Source organism: Osmerus eperlanus, chromosome 8 (genome assembly GCF_963692335.1).
Source record: "Osmerus eperlanus chromosome 8, fOsmEpe2.1, whole genome shotgun sequence".
Classification (NCBI taxonomy): domain Eukaryota; kingdom Metazoa; phylum Chordata; class Actinopteri; order Osmeriformes; family Osmeridae; genus Osmerus; species Osmerus eperlanus.
Window position 1 is genome coordinate 12,379,042 of NC_085025.1, and position 27,702 is coordinate 12,406,743.

Below are 27,702 nucleotides of genomic sequence, written 5' to 3' on the forward strand. Positions count from 1 at the left end.
ATGTACTATGAATGCGTGTCCTGATTTAGAAATACATATCTACATTTGATATATTAACATACAACATAACGCAGACAACCAGACTTAGTTACGGAGAGAAAGAGTGTGTTACCAGAGATGAAGAAAGAGATGAAGACAAGAAACAAGAGAGACAGCAGTAGAAAGGGGAGTTGAATGCAGACAAGAGTATAACTAGTTCCTATTTAGACATGATGAAGCCTTTGATTAAAATAGCTGTAAAGTAGGTAAGTGTTTTAGGAACTGGCCCCTTGAGATTAGTACTTAACCTGGATTGCTTCAGAAAATACTACCCTGAAAAAGAGTCTCCCTCTACACAGACGCTTTGACGAGAAATCATTCTGTTGATAAATCCAGTCTGTTTATGAATACTTAAGCCTTGAGTCAACTATAAATAAATCACAATCGATCCATTATTGAGAGAAAAAAAAACTGACCGCATATATGATTGATAATCAAAGGAAATTAAAACAATCAATAAATAATTGAGAGGAGACAGTTCTCCAACACATCGAAACTTATTTATAGCACAAACCACAAGCTCCCTCTATCGAGTCACCAGTGGTGTGTGTGAGATCCTTCAGGAGTCCAGAGCGAGGAGGAGAGGCTGGGGCGAGGAGGTGAGGCTGGGGGTGCCTCGGCCTCTGACGCTGGCCAGGGCCCTTTGAAGCAGCCATGCAAATTCCAGCTAAATCCCCCCGGGTCCTTGCGTGCTAGGCACTAGCTGCTGTTTAGCTCATGCCTGCTGCATGGCTAACCAAGCTAATGCTGTCAAGGCTAATGGCCCAAGGAGCGCACCTCGGGTCTCTTTAACAGCCTTCATTGTGTCCTTGAATATGTTGTCAAATGAATTACCTCCTTTAAAGGGGTCTTTTAGGCTTGGTGGTCAAATGTTTTAAGGTACTAGACAAGGCTTCTGTTTAGGCGGCGTATTCCCCCCCAAGAAAAAATGTGACCCCGCCAAGCCCATTCCTCTAGCAAATGTGGTTCTGGTGTTGGTTAAGAATGTGGAATCCGAGGAGTGTCCGCCATATTGGCAGCCGTTTTACGACTCCCTCAAAGGGCTAAAGGCCAGGTGTTGTTTTGGGGGGAATAGGAGGTTAAAAACAACAACGTTGCCATGCATCTTTATCCCGTTCTCTCGCGGTTCCCCACCCGCCTCGTTCTCTGACCTCGCCCAAGATGGCGGCCGCGAGCAGGGGGCTTACCTCGTGGTTCATGATCTTGCCGTAGGTCTCCACCAGGGACTCGGCGTAAAACGGGGTCTCGCCATAGAGCATCTCGTACATGCACACCCCCAGGGACCACCAGTCGCACTCTGGGCCATACTTCCCCATGCCGTCCTCCATAGCCTGCAAGATCTCAGGGGAAATGTAGTCCGGAGTGCCGACAGCTACTGAAGACTGGACCTAGGAAGGAGGCAAGGGGAAGAAGAGGAGGCCATTAGAGTTGTAATCTGACTGGCAATTCAAACGGGTTCCAGTCTCTCGGACAATGCCTCCGGATAACTGTCCTCTTTATGGTGGTCCAATATAATTGAATCTAAATTCTGGGCCATCTGGATTATCTGTCCCTGAAGTGAATTTGATAGTAAAAGCATAAAGTGACATGGTGCGTATCTTCCTTATCCAGCTGAGAAGTATTGTCCGATGGCTTCAACCTCGGGGCTCTCAAAATGAAACTGAAATTAAACGTAGTTCACACACTCATAAAGCTTTAAAAGGCCCTATTAAACTTGCAAAGCCCTATGCAAATGCAGTGTTTTTTCTTAATTACCGAGATCCCTGAGGCTTTTGCAACACTTGCTCCAGTGTTCGCACACAGACAATTAAGGTCCTTATCACGCCCGTTTAGCCCTACGGCCCCCCGTGAACCTCGTCAAAACCGCCGAATCATCTTTGCCGGGGTCAAGCGTTCCTCTTCAGGAAGGAAAATCAATCATCTCCTCAGGCAGCGCGGTGGATAAAAAGGTTGCTCGCAAACTCTCGGAGAGCTGAAGTAATGAAAACAAGTAGTTATAGAAGAGGGAGACGGGGAGACGGGGGGGGGCAATAAATGTGGTTCAATAACCCCTGACTCTGTAGCACTCTGCTTACAGATTTAGCTGCCATGTGACCTCCCCCCCCCCACCCAATTCATTTCCCCGTGTCAAAAAAGCCATTATAATAGAGGGGAGCGCTCGTTTCCATCTTACACAGGCTGACCTGTGTATGCTAGGCCGCATTAACTCACTCTACAATATTGCTTAGGTTGGGGGGGGGAGAGACATCAAGCCACTAAAGAGGGTCACAAAGTTCACGGCGATATAGACTGGCGTGAGTTATTGGGGGAGTGCATTAACCTCCGTTTGAAGACCTAAAAAGTTTGGAAGGGGGCGGACGACAAGCTTTCAAAGTTGTAAACTTTCTTCCAATCATCATTAACCAGCCTAAACATATCACTTTCAACCTACGAGGGTCCCACTTTGATCGCGGCCCAACTTCCCATCTAATCCCACAAATATTTCACCCGAGCGACTGCTAAAATGAATCGCATTTCGCCTCGACGTGCGGACCGCAAAAACGCCTAAGACGGACCGCCCACGCGGCCGATGCAATTCCCAAATCCACGTTCTCCAGCCCCTCTCCGCTGTATGTGGCGAGGTCAAGTCCAGACAACAGACATCCCAGATGGAGTAAAGACTCAACCAGGGAACCCAACCCTTTCGGATGTTTCCCGGAAACCCATCCAAGACTGCCTCAACGGCGCCACCGCATTCGGCAGAAGGATGCACCTAGCGCCGGCAGAAGGGATCCACTTCTCCGGGAACGTCCGGGTGACGTGCAGATCAGTGGGGGAGGTGGTGTATGGAAGCCCTTTCCTCCCTGAATAGACGTACTGTCCCATTCTTCGGCCGTGTGAGCGGCCGTCCGCTACACCGTCACAGGGTTGCATTGTGTCGGCGTCGCCTCACACGGTCTTCCCGTGTTTGGGGACGTGTACAACAGACCAGTGTTAGGGGCGCTCTCCGTGCTCCGAGCTCGCTCTGGGGGTCCAGCGGTTGGTTTGCGCTTTCAGTCGACTTTTCCGAAACGACTCGAAGCGGTTTCGTTCCGTTTTTCCCCCACTCCAAAGGGTGTCTTGAGAGTGAACCCAAGTAAGCGAAAGGACTTCAGGACCTGTTTCATTTTGATCATGCAGTAACCCCTGAGTGTCTGTCTGCAGTGAGAGTGTGTGATTATGAACCGCGAGCCTTTGACGTGGACTTGAGTGGTGCAGAGGACGTACCTCGGCAATGCCCCCCCCCCCCACCCACCCACCACCTCTCCCCTCCTTTCCTTCTCCCTCTCTCTTGCCCTCTTTTATCGGGAGGTCTGTGAGGAGTATTGACCTTCGTCTCCTTCCGTGTGCTGCACGCTGTTCAGACTGCAGGCTAGGCTGTCGGTTGTTCTACTGTGAGACGTGGTTCGAGGATGTGGCAGGTGCGGACGAATGCATGCGCGCACACAGATATAAACTCACAGATGCACACACACAGGTCTACAGTTTTGTGTGTGTATGTGTGTATGTGCGTTTGGTGTGTATGTGTAGTGTGTGTATGTGTGTAGTTTATGTGTAGTGTGTGTGTGTGTTTGGTGTGTATGTGTAGTGTGTGTATGTGTGTGTGTGTTTGGTGTGTGTGTTTGGCGTGTTTGGTGTTTGGTGTGTGTGTGTGGTGTGTGTATGTGTGTGTGTGGTGTGTGTATGTGTGTGTGTGGTGTGTGTATGTGTGTAGTGTGGTGTGTGTATGTGTGTAGTGTGGTGTGTGTATGTGTGTGTGTGTTTGGTGTGTGTGTTTGGTGTGTTTGGTGTTTGGTGTGTGTGTTTGGTGTGTTTGGTGTTTGGTGTGTGTGTGTGTGGTGTGTGTATGTGTGTGTGTGGTGTGTGTATGTGTGTGTGTGGTGTGTGTATGTGTGTGTGTGGTGTGTGTATGTGTGTGTGTGGTGTGTGTATGTGTGTGTGGTGTGTGTATGTGTGTAGTGTGTGTGCGTGCGTGCTGCTCACCGTGCCATCCTGCATCATCTTCAGACAGGAGCCAAAGTCAGCCAGGCGGATGTGGCCGTTCATGTCCAGCAGCACGTTGTCTGGCTTGATATCTCTGGAGAGAGGAAGGAAGACAGAGAGGGGGGGACAGGGAGAGAGAGAAAGGGGAGGAAGAGAGAGACAGAAATAGAGAGAGAGACAGAAAGGGAGAGAGTGGCAGAGCAGGAGAGAGAAGAAGAGAGATGGAGAGAAAGAGTTTGTTAGGCTGGACGTGTAAAAGGCCGATTCCATTCCTCCTCCATCCTGCCCCGTCAGTGTGTGTGTGTGTGTGTGTGTGTGTGTGTTTGCCATTCCACTTGGGATCCAACTGATTCTAACAGAAGCATCAGCCGGTAGGCTCACAACACAGTCTCAGAACACGTTCACCGTCTGAAACACACGCACTTCCCTTCCCCTCCCTTTTGGCAGTTCTCTCCCAAGTGGATTGTGCGGACGAAACAGCTTGGCATTGTTCAGCCTCCCTCCCTCCCTGTCACCCCTCCCTCCGTCCCTCTCCTCCTCCTCCTCCTCCTCCTCCTCCTCCTCTCCCTCCCCTCTTCCTCTCCCTCCCCTCTCCCTCCCCTCTTCCTCTCCCTCCCCTCCTCCTCCTCCTCCTCCCCTCCCCTCCCCTCCCCTCCCCTCCCTCCCTCCCTCCCTCCCTCCCTCCCTTCCTTCCTTCCCTCCCTCCCTCCCTCCCTCCTCTCCCTCCCCTCTCGGTTCTTCCCCTCACGCTCGGGTCCGATGAGGCAGCATGATGGGTGTCCACACACAGACACTGTGCCCTCTGTTGTGCCAGGACTGGCTGGCACCCTGCTGGGCCCGGCGCAAACACATCAACACAAACACATCACACCCCCAGCGCAAACAAGCCCGGCCACACACACACACACACCCACGACATTCCCATTCACAGCTATCAATACAACTTCCAAGCACCTTCATTGGTGCATTTCTCTGTCTCCTGGCTGTCTCTTTCACTCTCTCACACACTCGCTTTTTCAGACTGGGGGTGGACACGCTAGCATGAACACGCCAGAAAGCGAAAGCCCGAGTGTATCCAATGCGTGCGTGTTTGTGTGCGCTGGTCTAACCTGGGGAGCCAGTGATGTACAGCCCTGTCTGTGTGTTTAGCTTAGACCCCTGGCTTGAGCACAAGCAGACTGTAAACAGCGTGTCAAGACTCTGGGTATGTATCGAGACCAGGCTTCCCCAGGGCCCCCCCCTCATTCTGTCATCCTCTCCCTCCATCACCCCCCCCCCCCCTTCATTCTGTCATCCTCTCCCTCGCTCTCCCTCCATCACCCCCCCCTCATCCTGTCATCCTCTCCCTCGCTCTCCCTCCATCCCCACCTCCCCTCATCCTCTCCCTCCATCACCCCCCCTCATCCTGTCATCCTCTCCCTCGTTCTCCCTCCATCACCCCCCCCCCTCATCCTGTCATCCTCTCCCTCCATCACCCCCCCTCATCCTGTCATCCTCTCCCTCGCTCTCTCTCCATCAGCCCCCTCATCCTGTCATCCTCTCAATCGCTCTCCCTCCATCCCCACCTCCCCTCATCCTCTCCCTCCATCACCCCCCCTCATCCTGTCATCCTCTCCCTCGTTCTCCCTCCATCACCCCCCCCCCTCATCCTGTCATCCTCTCCCTCCATCACCCCCCCTCATCCTGTCATCCTCTCCCTCGCTCTCTTTCCATCAGCCCCCTCATCCTGTCATCCTCTCAATCGCTCTCCCTCCATCACCCCCCCTCATCCTGTCATCCTCTCCCTCCATAACCCCCCCCTCATCCTGTCATCCTCTCCCTCCATCACCCCCCCTCATCCTGTCATCCTCTCCCTCGCTCTCCCTCCTTCACCCCCCCCCCTCATCCTGTCATTCTCTCCCTCCATCACCCCCCCTCATCCTGTCATCCTCTCTCCCCCCCCCCCCCCCTCTCCCCGTGCACTCAAACAATCTCTAGGCGTAGCACAGCCATGAAGTGGAACCATGCCCGCCTGCTCACTGTCTGGGGATGATCCAGGAAGGAAGTGTGGCAGGGCTGGGCTGGGCCAGATGGTTGCCCATGACAGGACTCCATTTCCCAGAGGACACTGCTGCCAGGAAGTGGCCCCTCTACACCCACATAGAGAGGAGTAGGTATCCGTGTACAGGGCCAGTGGTATGGGACAGAAACAGGATCAGGACAACACAGGGGAGAAGGTGTTTCTCTGTGTACTTTGTCTTCCAGTCGCATTAAACACAAACAAATGAACTTCGATTATCCCTGTCCACAGTGAACAGCCTTGATACACACACACCCCTGTGGTAAATCCGTTTTTTTGCATACTCACACTTTCCTCAACCTTCACCTTTTCATAACAAACAAACACACACACAGAGACAGAGACAGAGACAGAGACAGAGAGAGAGAGAGAGAGAGAGAGAGAGAGAGAGAGAGAGAGAGAGAGAGAGAGAGAGAGAGAGAGAGAGAGAGAGAGAGCTTACCTGTGGACGTAGTGCTGCTGGTGGATGGAGTGGATGGCCAGCACCATCTCTGCGACGTAGAACTTGGACATGTCCTCCGGCAGGCGGTCCTCGAACTTGCTCAGCAACGTCAAGAGGTCACCGCCCACGTAGTAGTCCATCACCAGGTACTGCCGAGGAGGAGGTCAGGATAGCGCAACACAAGTGAATTCATGCAGTCCTGTCTTTTATAGCCTTCATTTTTCATACCGGGTCAAATAAATGTGACATGTTTTACCACGTCGGACTTGAGGGCATGTGGCCCTTGTGTGTGCGTGACATTGCTCACCAGGTAGTTGTCGTCCTGGAAGGCGTAATGCAGGGTGGTGATCCACTGGCAGTCTCCGTTCACCAGCACGTTCCTCTCCTCGCGGAAGCACGCCGTCTGTGTGTGTGTGTGTGTGTGTGGGGGGGGGGGGGACACGCTGTCAGGTCAACGCAACAGGACTCACCCAGCACTCCCTAGCGAGTCTCGTGGACGCTAGGATCATTTTAGAAAGACGTGGATTGGAAAAAAGGGCTACAAATACATAAGAATGAGAACTGTACTATCCTATATTTCATTTCAACATTTCCTTTTGAACCTCTTCCTAAGGTAAAAAAAAAACGATACAATTGGTCATCGTTTCCGTTTATCTAAGGTTTTGAGCGTCAAAGACGTCATCACTGCTCATATTAGGGGAATAAATATGAACCTCTCTCTCGGCCACCATGTTTCCCGCCCCGCTCATCCAGTTTCTCACTCCAGCGGTCTTTCTCTCGCACAATTTCCCTCGCACATTGACGCTCATTCATGGCTCCGCCGCCCTCTCGCCCTCCCTCACGCTCCCATCATTAAGTGACACGACTGATGCCATGGGGCGGCCGCTGGGACACTGACTTGCTCTTTCCGGAGACTTCCTACTTCGAGTCGTGAGATGTCAGCCCTTTCTCTAGAAGTTGGGACTGAGTTCCGCCAAAAAAAAAAAAAAAAAAAAAACCTGTCTGACCTGTCCTCTATTAAAGTTTTGTCATCGTCTACTGAGAGTTGACGATTGACAGGGCTCGTTTGGACTCATTTGAGCCATTAGAGAGAATTATTCTTCAGGGGATGGTGCAAAGACTTAAAGTGGATGGGTGGAGTTTAAACCCTGCTTCGTAATGGCTTTCTAGAAATCTAATATAGATGAGTAAATGCTTCACAAATCATTTATGAGAAAAGTTGCAATTTAAAACAGTTGATATATGGAATATGTGCTGCCACGCCCGATACTGCCGAAATATACTGGCTCATGAATCGTTTATGGAATATCGACTATGTCTTATAAAAATGCTTTTAAATGTCGTGATCGATCATCGTGAGACCCTTACGGGATGAGATACTTCCAACATTGATAGATTACGATCTCTAATCATTCACATTATCGACAGAATAAACCTAGAAGTACGCTTTATATGTCTCTATAGAATGGAATAAAATAAAACAATGCTTCAGAGAAATGAACAGATTTTTCTTGACATGACTTCCCCAAACCACTCAACTGCATATAATCCAGTCAAATGTCTAAAGTTTATTTTCTCCCCCAACATGTTTGGAATGCCATTTCCCTGTACTGGCTGACACATCCAGTGCTAGTTACTCCCCCCCCTGCGCAGTGAGGGATTGTGGGGGATTACTGACCATTACAGACAAAAGCTCCCTGGCCGAGTCTTGGGCCCGAGGCCCGTCAGAGCCCGCGGGGCTGAAACTAGGTCAAGACGAGAGACGGCCATGTCAAAAGAAAATGGCCGCCGTGGCGGTGATCCCTCGGCAGGGCTCGGCCCCTGGAGTCCAGAGGGCCGGGGGGGGGGGGGGGGAGCTCTCTAGAGGTAAGCCTCTAGAGAGCTGTTTCCTGTCAGGTGCAATCTTCCTCCCTCCCCTGCCCTCCCTCCCTCGGATACAAGCTGATGGATAGCGCAACGGACCTGTTCGGGACGTCAGATCTTGTGTCAGATCTGTGCTTTCTTCCATGAAAGGTAAGTGTGCAGGACTGGCAGAAGAACAAGCGGGAGGGCTGATGAAGGAGATTGGTCGTCGTGTCAAAGGGGATTCTTAATGCGGTACTGAGTTCATCTAACTAGGCCATCCATCGTTTCAACCCTGCTTTGGCGTGGCCCCCGACTGACTGACTGACTGACTAACTAGTTGCAGGACAAGGTAGAGATCACCGTGATGTCAAACGGGAGACACAGAAAACGTGGCACGTTAAAATGACGCCGATATGAACAAGAACATTTGCATTTTCTTGTTCATGGCAGTTTGTGTGCGTGAGTGTGTGCGTGAGTGTGTGCGTGAGTGTGTGCGTGTGTGCGTGAGTGTGTGCGTGTGCGCTACCTCGGCTCTCTTGAGCATCTCCCACTTGTTCAGGATCTTCATGGCGTACACTCGTTCTGTGTTCTTCATCTTCACCACGGCCACCTGAAGAAGAGAGGGGACGGAGGAGTGAGAGAGAGTGAGAACAACAACCTTTCTTTGTTTATATTCTTTTTTTTGTTTGTTTTTTAAACAAGGAGAGAAGACTTGGAGAGACGCACACCATCAGCAGTCGGGGAAAAATGCTAATACGGTGATGCATTAAAATGCATCATCATTAACAGATGGAGAAATCTCTTGCCTAATTGATGTTTGCTTTTTTCCCCTCTCTCCTCCTTCTGCCCTACTTAAAGGAAGTCAGCCTCGTTGGTCTCCCCTAGGACCAGGAAGCTCTCCGTGCTACCGGTTTTGATCCTCAAACCACACATCCACGCGTGGATGAGGGGAAAAAAAAGAATAAGGCTGCGTTCATGGATGCAATGCTCGCTAAAGGCCTGCTACTTGGAAGTCGACGGGCAGTCACAACCCACGCATCTTTCCCAAACTCGTTTTTGGTTGGGTTTTGTCATGCTTGCTCATCATCGACTGTTCCATCTAACGTGTAACCAAACTTGTTTTGAATGAACGTGACGACGGGTAGGACACAATGGGCTTGTTGTGATGATGACAGTTAGCATTTGCATGTTGGACAGTGGGTTTGTTTGTTAAGTCGCAGCTGAGCACAGCCGTATTAGGAGGAGAACGAGGTAAGTGACCAGTCGGTCTTCATTCCTTGCAGCCATTACCCCCGTTAGTAACATGCCAAACACACCAGACGCCAAACCCACACTGAGAGCCAAAGGCCCGGTTACACCTGAATGCTTCCTCGAGCTCCACTCGTGACAGTGACGTATGCACGGTGAGCAAAGGCCACAACGGCAACCAAGTCAATTTACAGAACGTGACAACAAGGTTACAGCTTGTGTGTACAAGCGGGCCCAGTGGTGAAAGCCCACCAGACAAGAGTTACGAGGCAGAAAATCCATGGCGGGAACACAGAATTCGAAGCAGGTATTATTCCTGGAAGACAGTCAATGAATTTCTCGCCACCTCCCAATCAGGGAATAGTAGACCTTTATGTTGAGATAATAAACAACAACGTTTATTATACGAGTATGTATGCATGCGTGCAAGTTCAGGCACGTCATTCACATAAATATAATTCATGTGTGTACATTCTAGTCGGTCATGTTAACATGTGGCGTGACTTTTGGTCAGACATTGTGTTTGTTTTTCCCTTGCACACAATACAGGGTGTGTGTGTGTGAGTGTGTGCGTGTGGGGGAGTGTGTACACTATCCATGGTGTGTGTGTGTCTGTTTACACAAGTCAACTGCCAGAGTTGGAAGTACATCAGAGATGCTTGACCAGACCACGAGTTGCTGCCTCAGCAGTGCAGATAGCAACCTAGACAGTCACACGACACACACACACACACACACACACACACACACACACACACACACACACACAGGGTAAGGGACAAGTGGCCCTCCACAGAGCCAGGTTGAGCTGACAAGAGATTGAGAGCACACTCTCTTCCTGCAGTCAGGAGACATGTAGACCGGGACAGTAATTGAGCAAGAAACCAGCCAAAAGGTATGCTCGGATGTAAACAAAACGGGGAAAGTACACAAACACACTGCTTGAATTAGGACGGACACACACACACACACACACAGTCACAAAATGGGGTAACCCATGTTGCATGGCGAGCAAAAAACAAAACAAAAACAAACACGCACACGACACACAAAGTTGCAAACACACACACTCTCTCTCTCCTTATCAGTGCTGCCCTCCTCGTCAAACCAGATAACTGACCTCATTACAAAAACAAACCCAACCCTCGCTGCTCAGAATCCCTCTTTTCCCCTTGCTCGCCCGCTCGCTCGCGTCCTCTTTCCTCCTCTCCTTTTTTAGACACAGATTTATACCGGGCCAGTCTGACCTGATTCTGCGCCAGGAGGGACATGGTGGGAGGCGTGTGGCGGTGCGTGTGCATGCGCATACACACACACGCTCATGCACATACACACACGCGCTCATGCATATACACACACACACACGAGCAAGTACACGCAAACTCACGCATTAGAAGGGTGCAAGAACCAGACACACAGATAACCCAGTCCCTCACTGGCGCACTTTGACATTAAATGCCGAACCAGTCACGTGTTCGCTCTGGCGTCGACACACACACACACACACACAAACTTGCAGATAAAACCCCCAGCATAGGAGAAAAAAAAACGCAGCCTTGGTATCAAAGTGCGCAGCGCTCCATTGAACTATGGGGGGAGGGGGGGGGGGAGAAGGCTTTGAAAGGCAGGGTCTGGTTTCATGGTTCTCACTTGGACCGGAGCCATTCAATCTGGTTTTATCAAGGATCGTCAATGACTGACAGGCCAGGGGACGGGGGTGGGAGCAAAGAGCTTCCCGACGTCCCATTGGCTCAGTTAATGATTGACGCGGGTGGTGGCACCACAGATATTATGCATGGCCGTGCTACACTGGCAGTCTGTAAAAAAAACATATATATATATATATATTGCTGTAGTGTTTGGTAGTCTGTGCGGCTTGGCTGCTGCTGGGATTGCTGAGCTGATATCCATGCATGGTTCCAGGCTGTGTGGACTGGAGGCTGGGTCTGGGGGGGCGTGTGGGGAGGCTGTCTGCCACCTCGGCTCTCTTACCAGTCACAGCCTCTTCTGGACCTCTCTTATCACATGCTCCCACTGTCTTACTGACTTTCTCAGCTCAGGGTATCTGTGTGTGTGTGTGTGGCTATCAGCTTCCCAAAACAAGGATCAGTCAGTGTCTCCATGTCTCACCTTCCCAATCCCCGAATTCTCACACTTTCGGTCTCACCCCTTTGTCCTTTCTCTCTCCGTCTCTCTCTCTCCGTCTCTCTCTCTCCGTCTCTCTCTCTCCGTCTCTCTCTCTCCGTCTCTCTCTCTCTCTCCGTCTCTCTCTCTCTCCGTCTCTCTCTGTCTCTCTCTCTCTCTCTCTCTCTGTCTCTCTGTCTCTCTCTGGCCGTCCCTCTCTATCGTTCAGTGCGTCCTGTTTTAATAAGTCACACAGGGTGGGTTTCACTGGAAGGAAGGTCCAGGGAGGGCCGCAATTTTTTGGGCTGCGTCCCGAGGTGCACGGCCCGGTCTCTCTAGAACCCTGTGTACCCTGGCTCACCAGCCGTCCCTCGCACTCCCCCTCGCCCTCCCCCTCCCACCAGACACGGACAATGAACAGGGAAGGGGTGATAAAGAGGTAAATAGAACAGAGTGAGATTGAGAAAGAGAGTATGAGATTGTGAAAAAGACAGAGAGAGACAACATTTAAGAGTAAAGATAGGGGGTAAATGATGGAGAGAGAGAGAGATGGAGAGAGAGAGAGACACACACCAGGGGGTCATAAACAGGAAATGCAGGCCCAACACTTATCAGGAAACACATCCTGCAGTCAAGGAGTCCACAGGAAACTGTGCATGAGGAGGGAGCGAGAGGCGCAGTCGACAGCAGCGCCAAAGTAGCAACGGAGGCCCTAAACCTCGCAAAAGAACGGCAAGGCAGCAACTACCTCAAAATATGGGTTTGAAAGGAACGACAGTCATAACCTATATCCGTACCCCCAGACTGGGTAGACTCCACTATGGAAGTACAGTAAAGACACGTCAATGTTGTATACAAAGGAGAGTGTCTCTGGATGTTGGAAAAACAAACAAGCACATGTTAGACAAACAAGCCCAATTTGAGTTAACCAACACCAAGAAGAAAAAACGCCCCTTGCTAAACTGGATTAAAACTAAGAGCGATTCTTTCCTGTGGATGATGCTGAACGGCCTGAATTTTCGCAGAGTCACCGCCCTTAAGATGGCACCCCTTAATCCAAACAAACCACATCCTTGCTTATAGCCAGAATCGCTGAACCATAGAGTCAGCGCAAGCGGGCCCTGCCCAGCGGAGCGTGTGTGTGTGTGAACATGTGTGGTGTGTCTTGCTTGTGTGTGAAACGGCGCAGTATCTGCAGAGGGAAACACTATTTTTGTCAGAGTTTCCTCTTTGGCCACGGTATTCCTTTTCTGTGTGTTTCCTGGAAGTTCGGCCTGGCCTCTGGACCTCTTTCCTGTGCCTGCCACCACCGTCTCTGTGTTTGAGGGGTTGTGTTTGAAAACCACACATCCGTCAGATATTTTACCTCATGAACCCGTTTCTTATACACAACACCTAAACCTTTCACACACACACACACCTGACAGCAAGGCTGACATTCAATGGTAGTTATCGGCCCCCATCTGTGAACCAGAGAAGCTAATGGGTTGGCCATTGATTAACTCCGGGGTCTTATTGATTAGCTACGCCTCATTAAGTGGGGCAGCCATCACCCACCTCATCAAACCAGAAGCAGTTAATGATGGGGAAACGTTCTAGGAAGGTTATTTAAGGTTGGCTGTCCTCCGGGCGCGTTGCGACAACGTTATCACAAAGTTGTAAGGAAGAATGACTGGTAATGCTTGAGCCGGGGACCGATAGTCATGTTGATGGGAGCCTCTTATCAAACCAAAGCAGGTCAGCACCATTGTGATATTCAAGTAAGGCTCCACAGTTCAAATGATGTGACAACCTCATGTCATGTTGTGGCTTTTCAGCTGGTTCATTCTGTGATTTCAAAAAACTACAGGGCCAAGCAATGTTATTTAGTGCAAGCATTAGATTATATAGGTGGAGCAAAAACAATTATAGCCGACATGATGAGGGCACTGGGTGATGCTTTGTTTGAACATGAAACGGCCTACCCACATTCCATTTTTAAATGTCTGACTCATATTGGTTATTTAGCTTCAATGGAAATTAAGGCAATTCATCGTCATGGCTTTAGTTGTCACTTGCATCAAAATGTTTACAGTCTTTGTTTAAAAAAAAAAGGCATTATTCAGCCATACAACTCCTCCGTGACAATGACAGCCTCGCCCTCTAATCCAGACTGATTTTACATGACAACGCATGTGTTTTTTAACCTTGCAATCTGGATTATGTGGTGTTTGTAAATCTATTTTCCGGTGACAGCAGGAGTTAAAGGGGATCCAGATGAGAAGTGAAAGAACAAAAATGACAAAATATGTTCTCTCTCTTCTAGAAATTTCCCACATAAGAAACCCCCCACTAGCTGATGTATTTTCTTCTGGTCCCGTTGTGGGACATGTACAACAACGTCCCACTCACAAACAACAGATCCATCATCCACGCCCTGATTTGTCCAGGCCCCCAAAATGGCCCGGCGCTGCCAGGCCACATCCCTGAGGGACTAAGAGCTCAGAGACAGAGAAGGAGGGAGAAGGAGGGGGGAGGGCAGAAAACCTAAAAAGAACTTTTGGATGAAGTAGAGAGGGTGAAAAAGGGAAGACCTTCGACTTCTATTTCTGTTTCCTTTTACGGCATATCAAATGACCTCATTTGATTTATTTTGCCATTCGGTTGAGACCTAGTTCAACATGGAAGCTTTCCATGTTGAAAAGACTTATCACAGGTATCGCTGGTTGACTCACCTCTCCGAATGCTCCTCGGCCAATCACCTTGAGCATCTCGAAGTCGTCTCTGTGAAGACGCATCTCCTTCACAGTGGTGGTGAACGGCTTCACTGTGGAAACAGAACGGACGGAGGTTGAGCCAATACAGAAATGAAAGTTATGCATTTGAATTTATGGTCAAGTCAAGTTGAGAGTTAAGTCAAGTGTTGGTCCCACATGGTAAAGCCTGAAACAAGAATAGGAGCCAATGGCTTTTAAAAAGGTTCTCAAAACATTCAATCAAAATGAAGTAGGTCTTTTAAGAGCAAATATTCACAGCTGTTTAACATTTCTCTTCAAAGTTAAATGTGCCTTATATATTTCTTTTGGAAACAAGGCTCTATCAAAATGAAAAGTTGCCAATCCTTCACAAAGAAATATGCATGAGGCCAAGCAGCGGCTCATTTAGATTCACTCTGTAAGAACGAAAATGATCAGAATCTTTGCACCCAGGGAACATTCTAGTCCCTTTTACAGTCCATTTACTTGGAAATTTAACATTGCACAATGTTCTGGTCTTAGACACTCACGTCAACATTGTGAGCGGTGTGTTCCTCACACTTGAGACAAGCCATTATAGTCATAGACTGTTAGCATGGCACCCCATCCATCCACCCCTCCTCCCTGCTTCACGATGCTCTGCAGGGGGGCTGGGGTGGGAAGGGTGGGGGGGCCCCTGGCACGGACCCAACCGTGGCCGGTGTGTGTGTGTGTGCGCGCGCGAGTGGAGAGCTGAGCTCCTCGCCTTATGAGGACATGCAGACTCTGAGCTTCCCGCTCTCTTCTGCGTAGAGACGTTTATCACTCCCCAAGGCTTTTAGTTTAAACACACGGGGCCAACCTGCCCCTCGGCTGCCTCTGTTCAGGACAGACAAGGGAGATGTGTGTTCCTTCTGTAGGGGTGTGTGTGTGCACATCAGCTGCTCTCTGACCAAGCAGATCCTTCACAGGGGCCAAACAGACAACTTGACGGGTTTACGATTCCAGAATGGGGCCCGCAAAGGCCTGGCGACACATGTATGACACTCGCGTGATGTGTAGTGCGCGACACCGCGAACGTTTGGAAGAATGGGCCTTTCAAACGGCCGCTGAATATCTGTCTGGTAGAATTACAGCATTGTTTGTGTCACGTGCTCAATAAAATCACATTACTATGCTTACTGTTCCATTGAGTTTCACAGTGAAACACCATACGAGGTGGTGAGGATTTCCTCTGCCCATAAAGAGTGAACAAGTCGTTAAGTGTCGCCATGACACAAAGCAGATACCTGCTGACCAATGACCACCCAGGGATCAAGCCAAACACAGAGTTTGGTCATGTAACGCTAACGGAGATGATTTAGTCTTGTTGTGGCAATGAAGTTGGCTTACACAAAGTCACAATGGAGTTTGAAAAAGAAGGTTAAACTGAGTAAGTGTGGTAAATATCTGTACAACCTTTTTAAGCTAAATCTCCTCAAAAAACATATTGTAAAAAAACGTATAAATAATGGAACATGGAATCAATAGGATGTTTATAAAAAATCAAATACATTTATGTAACAAATGTGAAAATAAGTGTCTCTCTCCGTCTCCTAAAATGGCATCAGCGGACCCGTCTCACCACTGCAGAAGGAGTGAGAGGGATGAATCAATAGGAGAAGCAGGAATAAGTGTTCTAAAAGAAATATCCTTAGACATTCTCACTATAGGAGCTGAGGAAAGAAGTGAGAGCACTTCGGCAATTACACAATGCAAACTAACTATCAATACAAATTGGATACTGGTGTCTTCACATTCGCATTAGGACGCCCCAATATAGTGGAGCCCACTTTGGTATAAAGCCTCGACACGCATCCCCACTGAAGACAAAGGCCAACCTTGACTATTCTGTATGAAGAGAGAGTGTATGTGTAAGGAGGATTCATATGTATAATCTGATAATCCTCAGCCTAAATAACGTGACATTTTCTGTAATTCACGCAAGCCCCGTCCTCCCAATTACAATGAGCTCCCATCGCTGGCAATCTGAATGATTATGCGACGAAACTGGAACACCAGCTGGGGTAGCTTTTGTCTGGAAACATATCAGTATGTCTTTTTACAGAACTGTTTTGTTTGCAAGCTCTGTTCCCACTTATTGATCACATGATGTCCCACACATAGGCCTGTACAAACCCAGGCCTGTGTGTCTGGCTTCTCAAGGGATCCCTGGAAAAGGTAGACATAATGTCAATGAGGACAGCCCTAGCTTGAGACGAAATCACTGCAAGAATTGCAGTGTCATGAATGGAGCGCATCTAGCCACTTGGTGGTCGAAGGCTGTCTAAAAAAAAAAAACTATATCGATAGCTTTTCCTTACCTGCATGTTGAATAGTTAGCCGTACGTTTGCAAATAAACCAGAGACAGAAAGCCCTTCCAGGAAATGTCTTCCGTTGCCCCAAGTAGTTGGTGAGTGGCTCTGGGTCCCCCCCCCAGAGCATTCAGTATTCATTGGGTGAGCGACTTACTTTGGCAACTACATCTGCCAAATGGGATAGAGGAGGGAGGCCTGCTGTTCTGACAGCTGCTTTAGGCTCGGTTACATGCCTACAGGGCATCCTGCTTGGCACAGGACCCAGTGCCACTTGGAGAAGGGGACATCGCCGTGACAGAGGCATCAGCTGTTTATGTTGGTGGCAAGAGAATCCATTGTCTTTTAATGAAATAGATGAGCCTAAATGGATGCATTCATGTCAATGCAAATGGTCATTCGTGGGCTTGGCAGGAAAATGTGCTCGGTTGGGACGCTAATGCTTGGATTTTGTTCACAATCATAGGGGAAAAAACTTGAAAACTAGCTCCTGTGCTCATGGGGTCGAAGTTCACAGTAAAAGACTGCCAGGGCCATCTGACTCGGAGGCATAAATGTGACAAGACAGCCTCGACATTTGAGTTCTGTGTGGGTGCACTGTGTTTCTGTCTGACCTGGACGGGTGTGATGTCGTCCAATTCTCTGGACGACATCCAGGGGCTGTTGTCCCTCAATACAGGCCCGACTGTTCATGCCCATTCAAAATCGTTATCAAGATATGGGTCCTCTGACAGATACCATTTTGAGGATAGACCTGATATAGAACCATCTCATATAGGGAGATCATAATAGTTCCTTTATTACACCCCGGATCCCATTGGCTCTTTTAGAGTGGTCATCTTTATTTTTCTTCACAAACATAGTAGGTGGCAAACTAACACTACTTGCTATAAAGTGCTGGTTCTTTGTTCAAATCCTAACAAGAATCCATAAAATGTATGTCCTCAAGTGGTACAGCAACTAACTTATCTTGCTTAGCTCTGCACAGCTCTACAGCAGTGGGCAGAGACCAGTGGCACACACTCCCCAACACAGGCACAGTGGGTGGCAGGGATACAACAACACTTCTCTGTGAATCACTCCGATATAAATACGTCTTGAGAAACAGCCGTTTCCCCCGAGGCTCAGGGCGGACGTTACTCGACAGACACTGGGCGAGCAACCACAGAAGAGAGAATAGGCCTCACTGTTTGCAGTGGCCATTTCCAGTTTCAAACCCCCCCAGCTCAAACAGTGGCTTTGGACTCAAAACGTAATTCATAACTAACCGAATATTTGGGACCGAGAGTGGACGAGAAGGCTTCTTTTGTCCTGCGCTAGCTGGAGGGAAACGGCAGTAGTTGTTGGTCTTGTGGTAACACTGCTAGCACTGTTCTTCTGTCCACGTTGGGTCAGTAATGATGGAGAAGGAGGGCAACATTGTTGGCTTGGGCCCGGGACAATGTTTTTGACCCTGTTGTGCATTTGGATCACTACTAAGGGCCAAGTCAGGACAGTGTTGCTATTGGCTTTCTGTTGAAGAGGCTGGAGGAAGGATGGAAGGGAGAGGAATGAATTAGGATATGCTGAAAAGTCCAGACTTTCAGTGGAAGACCCAGAGAGGACTTAGGGACATAAAAGTCTTCATTTTGATGAAGTTGTGCGTCATGAAGTTTATTTCCCCTGCCGTCTACTTTTGTCTCACTGTCAATCACGTCTCTACTCTGCAGGCTAAAGGCAAATTAAATGTTCTCTGCATATTTTCCTGATAGAATTTGTTCAACAGGATACAAGAACGGACTGTTTACACAGGCCAAGCTACCCCTATATTATTTACAATCTGCGCTGACTTTCATGACAGTAGACATATATCACAGTGAACACACCAGACATTAGGACCCTGCTCTAGTGGCTTCTTCATTCTCGAATACACAGTTCATCTTTTATTTATCCGTTTGCTTGGCAGGCACCATTATCTAGGGCAACTTGGTTCACATTTTAAAGGCCGTTTTCCTTCATGATTTCCTTCAGCCATCCCTTTGCTTCCTGGCAAATGAATCCACGGACAAATAAACCGGGGCGGGGACCACAACAACGAAGACGAGTCTATATGGAGCCCGTGAAATCCAACCTAAGCCAAGTGATCCGTAACGGATTCTTTTTAAGTTGGCAGCCGCACTGAAATTCCATTAGGATTTCCAGCATGTCCGCTTGATTGGCAGGGTATCTGATGTCCTGCTGGGCACACGGAGAAATGCTTTGGGGATGACTGACAGGCAGCCATGATGAGGAGGGAGAGAGCTGAGCTGAGACAGTATGGGGCCCCGGGCAGGGCAGACCTGTAACTCTGACCCAGGTGAACTTGAGGTGATGCGGGGCAGCTTTACATTCACAAACCAGGAATAAGTGGGTGTTCAGGAAAATACATGCTAGGAGAGCAGCAAGGTTCTGATTCTGGGGGCTGGGAGAACAGAAAATACAGAAAACCCTATCATAAATTCCTGCTCCTATCCTATTCCTCAGAAAAGCTTCTCTTTTCGATAACTACAGCTATTGGCATTCCACGGCAATCTTTGTGTCGTACTCTTTAGATTTATTTTTGGAATAAAATAAAAAAAATGTTGCCTAATAACAGCACCCCTTTTCATCAATTTTCTTTGCATTTGTCGGTGTTCGTACTAAGTGTTCTTTGTGTATTCGGATCCATCCCGGGGAGAGATGGTAATGGCAGTATCCTGCTCTGTAAGCAACACCTCTGGGCCAAGTACAACTATGAACTTCAAATAGTAGCTCTGCCACTGTGTGTGCTTTGGCCAGGTCCGAGATAACATTGCTTGCTAGTAGTGTCAGGGTCCACAAAGAACATGTGCATTTAGCGTCTCATGCAGAGTCAGTCTTAAGTTACCATTACCTTATTATCTTAGGAACTACGGTACAAGAAGTATTTAGGTTAGGCAGAGGCCTCCTATATATTTTGAAGTTTATGAGTGGATTTGTAATGGGAGAACATAACATAGCCATGACATCTCAGCTTCAATCATTCTTGGAATCTGGGCAACATCGTGGCGGGTGCGCACAAAGCCACACAAACATTCCCATGCTACGGTCTCAAAACAGGACCGAAGGAGGACCTTGCCTCGGGGGGCAGGTATCGGGTGTACTCAAAATGCCTACTAAAAGGCAACTACTTAACTGTAGCTTTTGCAAACCATTGCATCGCCTGGTGACACTTAGCAGGGAGAGTACATGTCGGGTCGCAGCCAGACAAACAATGGGTTGAGGGCGATCACCTGATGCCAACACCTTCCTCTGCAGTTTGTCCTCCCATCTTGTCAAGGAGTCCGCGCCCAGTTTACATAAGAGACTAATAATGCTTGAGGTGGATCCAGCAAAAGGGCCATTTCAGTTCGAGGTCTGCCCCTCCCTGTGGCAGTTTCTGAAAGCCTGACACTCTCTCCCTTGAGCATGTAGGAAGCCGGGGAATGTCTGTTTCAGGGTCACACCCCAGATAGGTATCATGTTACAAACTGGTTGACAGTTCAACAGCTATTTAAACATTCCCTTGAATCAAGCCTTATACTCTTCCAACAGCTATGAAAGGACACAAATGCTATACAAAATATTTATATGATGCCTTGATTAATCTGATCATAGGTAAATGTGTAATTTATCTATAAGCAATGGAAACAAAAAACAAAAACATTCTAGCCTATGTATGCATTATTGAAAGGATTATGATCCTAAAACCATCCTTCTTAAAACTCTCAATTAAACAAACCTGAGATTTAAGTAACTTACAAAATACTCCTGTAATGGCGATAAGATCATCCCCTTGATCAGAATTATGTCACTCATTAGAACCTTGTACGCATCACACGCCCATTTTAGTGCATTCACACTAGCTTTCTTGCTGTGCAATAAAGAACACACAATCCCTCTCCCTTCTCACTCAACCATTCTGACAGACACAAAATGGGCTAATTAAACATTGACGAGCCAGTCAGATTGAGACGGACATGCCGGGAGCAGGGCCTCAAGTGTGCTTAGCTGAGAGGAGGGGGGGGGGATGTGGGGATGGAGGTGGATGGTAGCAGGAGGTAAAAGCATCAGGGCTCCGCCCAGGATTAATCTGTTATCCTGTACCAGCTGCCACCTCCACCACCCCCACCCTCTCCCCCCCTGCCCCCCACAGAACCAGCCATTTACCTCAGGACAAGCCTTGCACCATGCTGGGCATGTGCCTCACTGGGCTTGGTGACCAGGCCTACTACCTTGAGGATGAGGGCGCCACGGGGTGTGTCTTACTGGAGCAAATCCAGGGTTCAGAACGCAGGTAGAGTGTCACGGAAGGTAAAGCTGTAGTGATCAGGATGGACACCAAGCACAGCTGTCTCGGTCTGCATGTCCCTACGTTTACATGTCGTTTCCTGTGACCATACGAACAAGCTACGCTGTTGCCATTGTTGCTGAGCCTCGCCTGGTTTTCGACGTCCATCGGTTTTTGAAATACATATCGGGCGATCAATTGTGGTCATGACCTTCAGGGCTTGATCCCTCTCGACACCGAGGCTAAGGGTGACGTAGGCCATGTAACCCACAATCTCTTACCTGACATGACTTTAAACCTATATTAACCCACTTCCTCCCTGCAGACATTAAGACGGAGAGAAACCCGTGACTTGCTGCAGGCTAGGATGACTTGGTGGGGAGTTCTCTTTGACGTGAACTTCCCATGAGTATACTGCAAGAGGATAAATTAGGCTTGGGGGAAGTTTATGACTATAAAGCCCACAAACATTAGGCATTCTGATGGGTCAACAGTAACTGTTAACCACAACTGCGAAGTGTGCCTTATACAGCAGATCTTCACAGAGTCCACAGCTCTGGAACTGCCTACTGTACAACTTTTTCACCTCGGAGTCATTAGAAACCACATATCCCACAGCTTCCCTCAGATTCAGAGCTGAATTCACACTTCCTTCTTTTGTGGTTGAGAGAGTAGCGTGTCAGAAAAACCTCTGATGAGACCACATTTAACTCACCGCGGAATGTTCCACCAGCTCCACAGACAGAAGATTGCCTAAAGGTGTCCCGTTGTCCAAGACAGGGACTGGAAGGTGTCGGATAAGAGTAATATTACTAGAAAACCAGTCATGGGTTGAAAGTCACAGGAATCACCCATATGCCCCATTGGTGATTGGTGAATCCAAAGAGGTTTTGGTGTTCATTGAATGTTCCAAACAGTGGTCCATTTTCACCCCAATAAGCAAGGGAGTTGCCTAAACCATCTAGCCCAAGTGAAATGCCATTTAACTCCTTCCTGTGGGCTACGACAGGAAGTCCATGATGACAAAGCCTTCAAGAGGCAAATGAAAGTGCTTTGTAAATGTACACCTGAGTGTTGTAAACAAGCAGCTCAGTTACAATGGCTCCACAGCATGGCAGCACTAAGACAGAGCTTTCGTTACAAGCTATACATGGGTGTCAAGCAAAAATATTATTTCCCTCATCCATAACTTAAAGAAATATGCTATGGCTTAGGGTGCCAAAGATGCCAAATTCAGATTACAGAAAATTGCTTGCGGTGAATAGACCAGCTTATGGAGAAACCACCATCTTCCTGACAAAGCAAAACAAGATTGGGTAGGCTACGTTTAGTGCTTACATTACCTACTTAAACTTTTGATGACAGCTTTTCTGCCAGGGTCAGATCAGAGCTTGTTTTGTATGCTTAAATCTATTTGCTCTTAAATCTCTTTAATTCTGTTTGGAGGGCAAAATCTTTTTAACAAAAATGCTGTATCAGATATTTTTCTCTCCATGGTACTTTGCCATTAATTCCTGGATTTGATGAAAGACCACTGGTAAGAAGGTGCAAAGCCCTCTATTGATGTGAGTTGCTGTGAAACCTGTGCCCACACCACACTGCTGTGACATTCCAACAGAGAGTGCCAAAACACTGTTCATTCAGCCATTCCCTGCTGCTGCTGCTACAGGAATGATCTCACAGGGCCAGTCGAACAGCTGAGAGGCCAGACCAAATGCTGGTAATGAATGTCTCTGGAAGCACCGGGGTGTGACAGATCCAAATCCGTGTGGCACGCGGTGACCTTGAGCAAGGCCCCATCGCCCCACCCTTATCGCCTGGCAACAGGGGCCCTGCAGTCTGAACAGAACTACATTTCCCATCCAGGCGTGTGGGGATGTTAATACTGAGCCATTTTCCACTGTGGAGGCCTCGTGCCTGCTAGGAAGGCTTTGAGGCAAACGCTTGGGAGCCAAACGGCTAATCTGTGTCATGCCTGCGGCCTAGCGCCTGGGAGCAGAGGAGGGGGGAGGGATGAACGCCCACACATGCCTGGTGTTGGGGGAGGATATTAGCAGGAATGAGTGGAATTCTCTTTGGTCATGCCATCGCTTCCAGTCAGGAGGCTTTCCCTTGACCATCAACTTAAAAAACGGACTTTAACTCCCAAAGAACGCGCCTTTCAATCCCTCCTGATGGCTCACTGTGTTGATCATGACGGAGCGTTAGGGCAAGAATGAAAGACAAGAGGAATCCCTTTGCAAACACTCCTTTTGTTCCGACAACATCACTCCCCTTGTTCAGCCGCATCAATGGGAGTTTGGCGCTTGAATATCGTCCATTCTGAGAGGCATTCCTACATCCTGACAAGCCCTGTCCTGTTTCTGTTATCCCTGCCCGTGGAGAGAGGGCTGTAAGCAGGTGATGCAACGGTGCTGCTGGGAGGTATGTGCTTTGAGCTGGGTTGGCCCCGTGAGAGTGCGTCTATGCCTCATGCAATAAACACACAGAGCCATTTGGCCAAATGGGAGTTGTCGACAACACACAGGCGAAAGAGGACATTCCACACATATTGCCTACTCCCATTCGGTGCAGTTCTTTATCGTGAAGCAGCTTATATGCTGCACTCAGCCTTCCTCAGGAAGTGTGTCTCTCTTAAAAGCTTGTTCATGCTAATGTTTCCAATTCCTTGGTTGATTGGTTGTTATGTTATTTCAGTAACTCGTTATGCAGAGCCACACTTCAGGCCTAATCCACGATCCTTAAAATAGCATCGTAGCTTTAGTTCGTATCATTTGCATCGGAGAGGGCTTCCTGTCAAGACTGTGTATTCATTATAATAATGACCATTGATGGTTCAGCTCTGCCTCAAAGAGTGACTGGGCATAATACACACTACTTGGGAAAGGCCTTGTCTGAATGACAATGCTGTCATGGCTTTAAGCGGAAAACATTCTTGCAGGTTATCTATGCCTTTTAAGTTCTCCTGTGTGGCGAAAGACGCATGTGACAAGTGACTGGTTTTCTGTTTGAAACTGGTAAAGATAAGCTAGAGCCACTCCAAAAGATAGACACAGGTCGATAAAGACGCTGTCCCGTTTCTCAGACAGAGCTGAAGCTCGGGTCTGCTTTTCTCTTGCTTTTAAAAAGGTCAGCATGCGCCACAGTGGTTAAACAAGCTAGACTGTGCCATCTTCTAGTCAGAGGTTATTACGGGTTTGTTTCATGTGAACACCAGCAGAATTCCGGGATGGGAGTTAGTCGAAGCTCAGTGCTCCTGCGCAGGCGTGGCTTATCTTGCTTACCATTGCAAGAATGTTTACATTTAAATTTTAAAGTATGTTGTCGAAAAAGACGCCCCCCCCTCTCTCTCTCCTCTTGATGATGGATAGTGCCCATAAAGTGAAATCTGACATGCAGATCATGCTATGGTACTGGCTTAATCTCCTAGTCCACATAGACCCTGACCTTGTCCCGGTTTACTCAGGCTATATGGTGGTACAAGCGTGCGGTGTGGCATTAATGGAACACATGCAAGGTAGTGGTGGGGGTTGGGGTGCCAAGCTGGCTCTGAGAGGACAAAATCAAATCTGAGCTGAATTCTACTCCAATGCTTACCACTGTGCTAATACGAGACCATTCCACTAATCCACCGTGGAGCTGGCCACAACCACCATGATCTCGTCTGAACTGGGTGGCAGTGAGGCATAAACACCTGCATGCCAGCCTTCCCCTACCAACTTTGGCAGCTAGTTCACTCAACTATGCTCCTCGGTGCTTGGTTGCACAGGAATCTGGGTCCTCGCTGGGTAATGGGACAGGAGCACTTCAAGCATATCAATTTAATAATGCCACTGACATACAAAAGCCAGTAAAAAAAATGCATCCGAGAAACTTAGCTTCAGAACAATAACCCCTTAGAAGCCTACCCATGGGCTCAACCAATGAAAATATATTATGGAGATCATAAGCAACATTCTGCTATTTCTTATAGCGTTTCAGGTTTGTAGAGAATCCGGATGTGTATTGCGAATGAAGACGTGCAGTAGATACTGTCATAACGGCTTTGCTCTGTAGGACTGAACTGCACTGGTACAATAAGGTGCACTTGATACGCTTGTCGGCGATACTCGAGGACAATTCACATGGCTGTTCTTCAGGGAGCTGGACTTTAATTGACGGGAGCTCTCTCATCAATCGCCTGTAGTGGGTGGTAAGTGTATCACCTCATTACATCACAATGGGTCACATCTTATCTTATCACAGTGGTGTAAAAGGGGAAGGGTGAGAACACTCCCACCTATTCCGGAAACATGACTCAGAAGAAAGAACGCAATCTCGCTTGGCCTCAGGGTTAGACGATAAACTAATTTTGGCCGGAGGGGATTATTGTTAGTCCATCTCGAATGACCCGTCTCAAAATTGACCGGACCAGGATCACTGAGATGCACGTCTTGCATGGCATGCCTGCTTGCCTGCATCCATGAGGGAGTCTAGCTCATCCATTGCCTCACGTTACACCCCTGGATGAGTTCCAAAAGGGGACATCCACATCAGTCATGTCTTCAGTAAATAGATTACCCTCGGAAGGCCAGGAGGGCCCATATTGCTGCGATTTAAAGACTGCTGGGTGATACCTTTGACAGTTGACTGGAAGAAGGGGGCGTTGTACAAGACTGATGCACAGTCAAACCCAACTTACGGCACCTACTGACGACAGGACCGTTGAGGACAGCGTCGCTCTTTTCGGAAGCAGACACACTGGGGTGTAATCTCATTACTGACGTCAATGAAACGCCCCGGGAGGAGAATCCTCTCATTGTGTTGGATGACTGTGGCTCGGGGCCAGTTTGAAAATGGGGTATAGCTCACCTCTCAGCAGGGAGGAGGTAGGAGTGAGAAGGCTATGGTGTGTATTTACAATTCGTAACTTGGAAGCTACTAAACTTAGGAGGTCTGCTTGTCGGTCACCTGCCTTGGAGCATCATTCTTCAGGCAATACATTGGAGGTCTACTGGTCTTGGGAAGACGATAACATTTATATAACTGCTTCCACATCTATAATGTAAACGAACGCAGGCAGAAGGGTGGAATTTAGCAACAGATTCCAAACACAAACCTTTTGAGTGTACTTTGTTTGTAGTCTGAGTACACGGACTGAGTCACAACAGATAAGCAGTCCAATAACACAGTACATTCACCTCTGTGAGAGAACATTAACCAGGGCACAATTCAGGAAACACTGGATTTCGTGAGCCATTTTAATGGGACAAAACGGTTTGTAGTTACAGAAAATGTGGGCCCCATGACGTGTTTTGTGCAACAAAAAACACCAGTTCACTTTAAACATGGTATTAACTTCATGGGCTGAAACGGAATAGTTATTGTCTTGTCCTTGTTCGCACGTTATGTGCCCTCTGTCTCTCAAGATACAAGCAAACAAGATTGCAACCTAGCAAGCATATGGTAGGCTGCACTTCTGCCAGGAGAATTTGCACAATGCAGTTAGCTGAGAGAACACGGACCATGTCACAGTCAGGAGTGTTGATCAAATCTCACTTACCCCATTCCAGAAAATCTGTCACATGCTTCTCCCGTTTCAAAGGAGAGTTGCTGCATTCGTTGTACAAGCATATCAATATATCCAGAAGGGTCTCGACGCTCAGTGAACTTGCATTCTTTTGGGTCCCGTCCAAGAGCAACTGCTCCAACTTCTTCAGGCGCACCTTCGCTGACATTTTCTATTAATTAAACGGATAGCTACCACTCCCTCCGCTAAAGAATAGCTCCACCGAATTGGTAGCTATAGGACAAGAACGCAACCTAGTCTTCTTAAAGCTCACCCCAAAAAGTATTTATTTGACCAATGCGGAGCTCTGCTCCCAACTTGCTAGCTAGCCGTGTAGGTAGGCTAGCCTAGCCAGCTAAAAAAATAAGCACGACATTTTTTATAATCACGTATCACAGTTGCGAATTGTTTTTATGAATTGCCACGATGTTAAAATCTATCCGACTCGAGGCCTTGTTGGTCCCATTTGCTATAATCCCGATAAATCTGTACTTTCCACTCAGAAAATGGGATGTCGGGCTTTCCCCCCGTCGAATCTCACTCAGGTTGACCGGCGGTCGTCCATTCTCTCGTTCGGATTATCAACTCGATCGCATGCCAAATAAATGGTATTCAGCGCTCCTCAAAGAAGAGTTATGTCCACGAATTTAGGGAGTGGCTGTCTTTTCTAATGTGAATCCCTTTTTCTTGCCAGGCTCCACAGTGGAAGCCGGTGTGGCTCGGTACGAAGTAGAATATGGCTGAATTCTTGTCCAGCCTTGTCTCTCCCTAGCTTGCAAAGAATCCAGACCGGAGACTATGGAGCGCCCGCCTACCCACACCGGAAACGGTATGGAAAGGTGACGTCATTTGATGATTGACAGACACTGGGAGCAACTGGCACTGACCTCACCAGCACACATACAGTGGTATCACTTTACCATTACCGTTCCTATGTATTTGACTTACTGCTGTCCACATGTTTTTACCTGTAAAAGCACGGTCGTTAATGCACTTTACTGGTATTGTTGCCAGCACACA

The 27,702-nt window shown here is 48.3% G+C and overlaps 1 protein-coding gene across 4 annotated transcripts in view; it reads right to left on the reverse strand.

The window, feature by feature from the left end:
• The window catches only part of cdc42bpb (CDC42 binding protein kinase beta (DMPK-like)), a 51,909-nt gene extending 24,437 nt beyond the window's left edge, over nucleotides 1-27,472 (reverse strand). For 2 of the 4 annotated variants that reach the window (XM_062467417.1, XM_062467415.1), the window contains exons 1-7: nucleotides 26,677-27,472; nucleotides 14,474-14,565; nucleotides 8,914-8,997; nucleotides 6,850-6,945; nucleotides 6,543-6,691; nucleotides 4,042-4,135; nucleotides 1,227-1,427 (exon numbers count right to left, since the gene is read on the reverse strand). In XM_062467417.1, coding sequence (XP_062323401.1) covers nucleotides 1,227-1,427; nucleotides 4,042-4,135; nucleotides 6,543-6,691; nucleotides 6,850-6,945; nucleotides 8,914-8,997; nucleotides 14,474-14,565; nucleotides 26,677-26,851 — 891 coding nt within the window. In that variant the 5' untranslated portion in view covers nucleotides 26,852-27,472. The remainder of the gene's footprint in view (nucleotides 1-1,226; nucleotides 1,428-4,041; nucleotides 4,136-6,542; nucleotides 6,692-6,849; nucleotides 6,946-8,913; nucleotides 8,998-14,473; nucleotides 14,566-26,676) is intronic. The other 2 variants (XM_062467418.1, XM_062467416.1) reach the window with 1 other exon arrangement.
• Nucleotides 27,473-27,702: the final 230 nt, after the last annotated feature.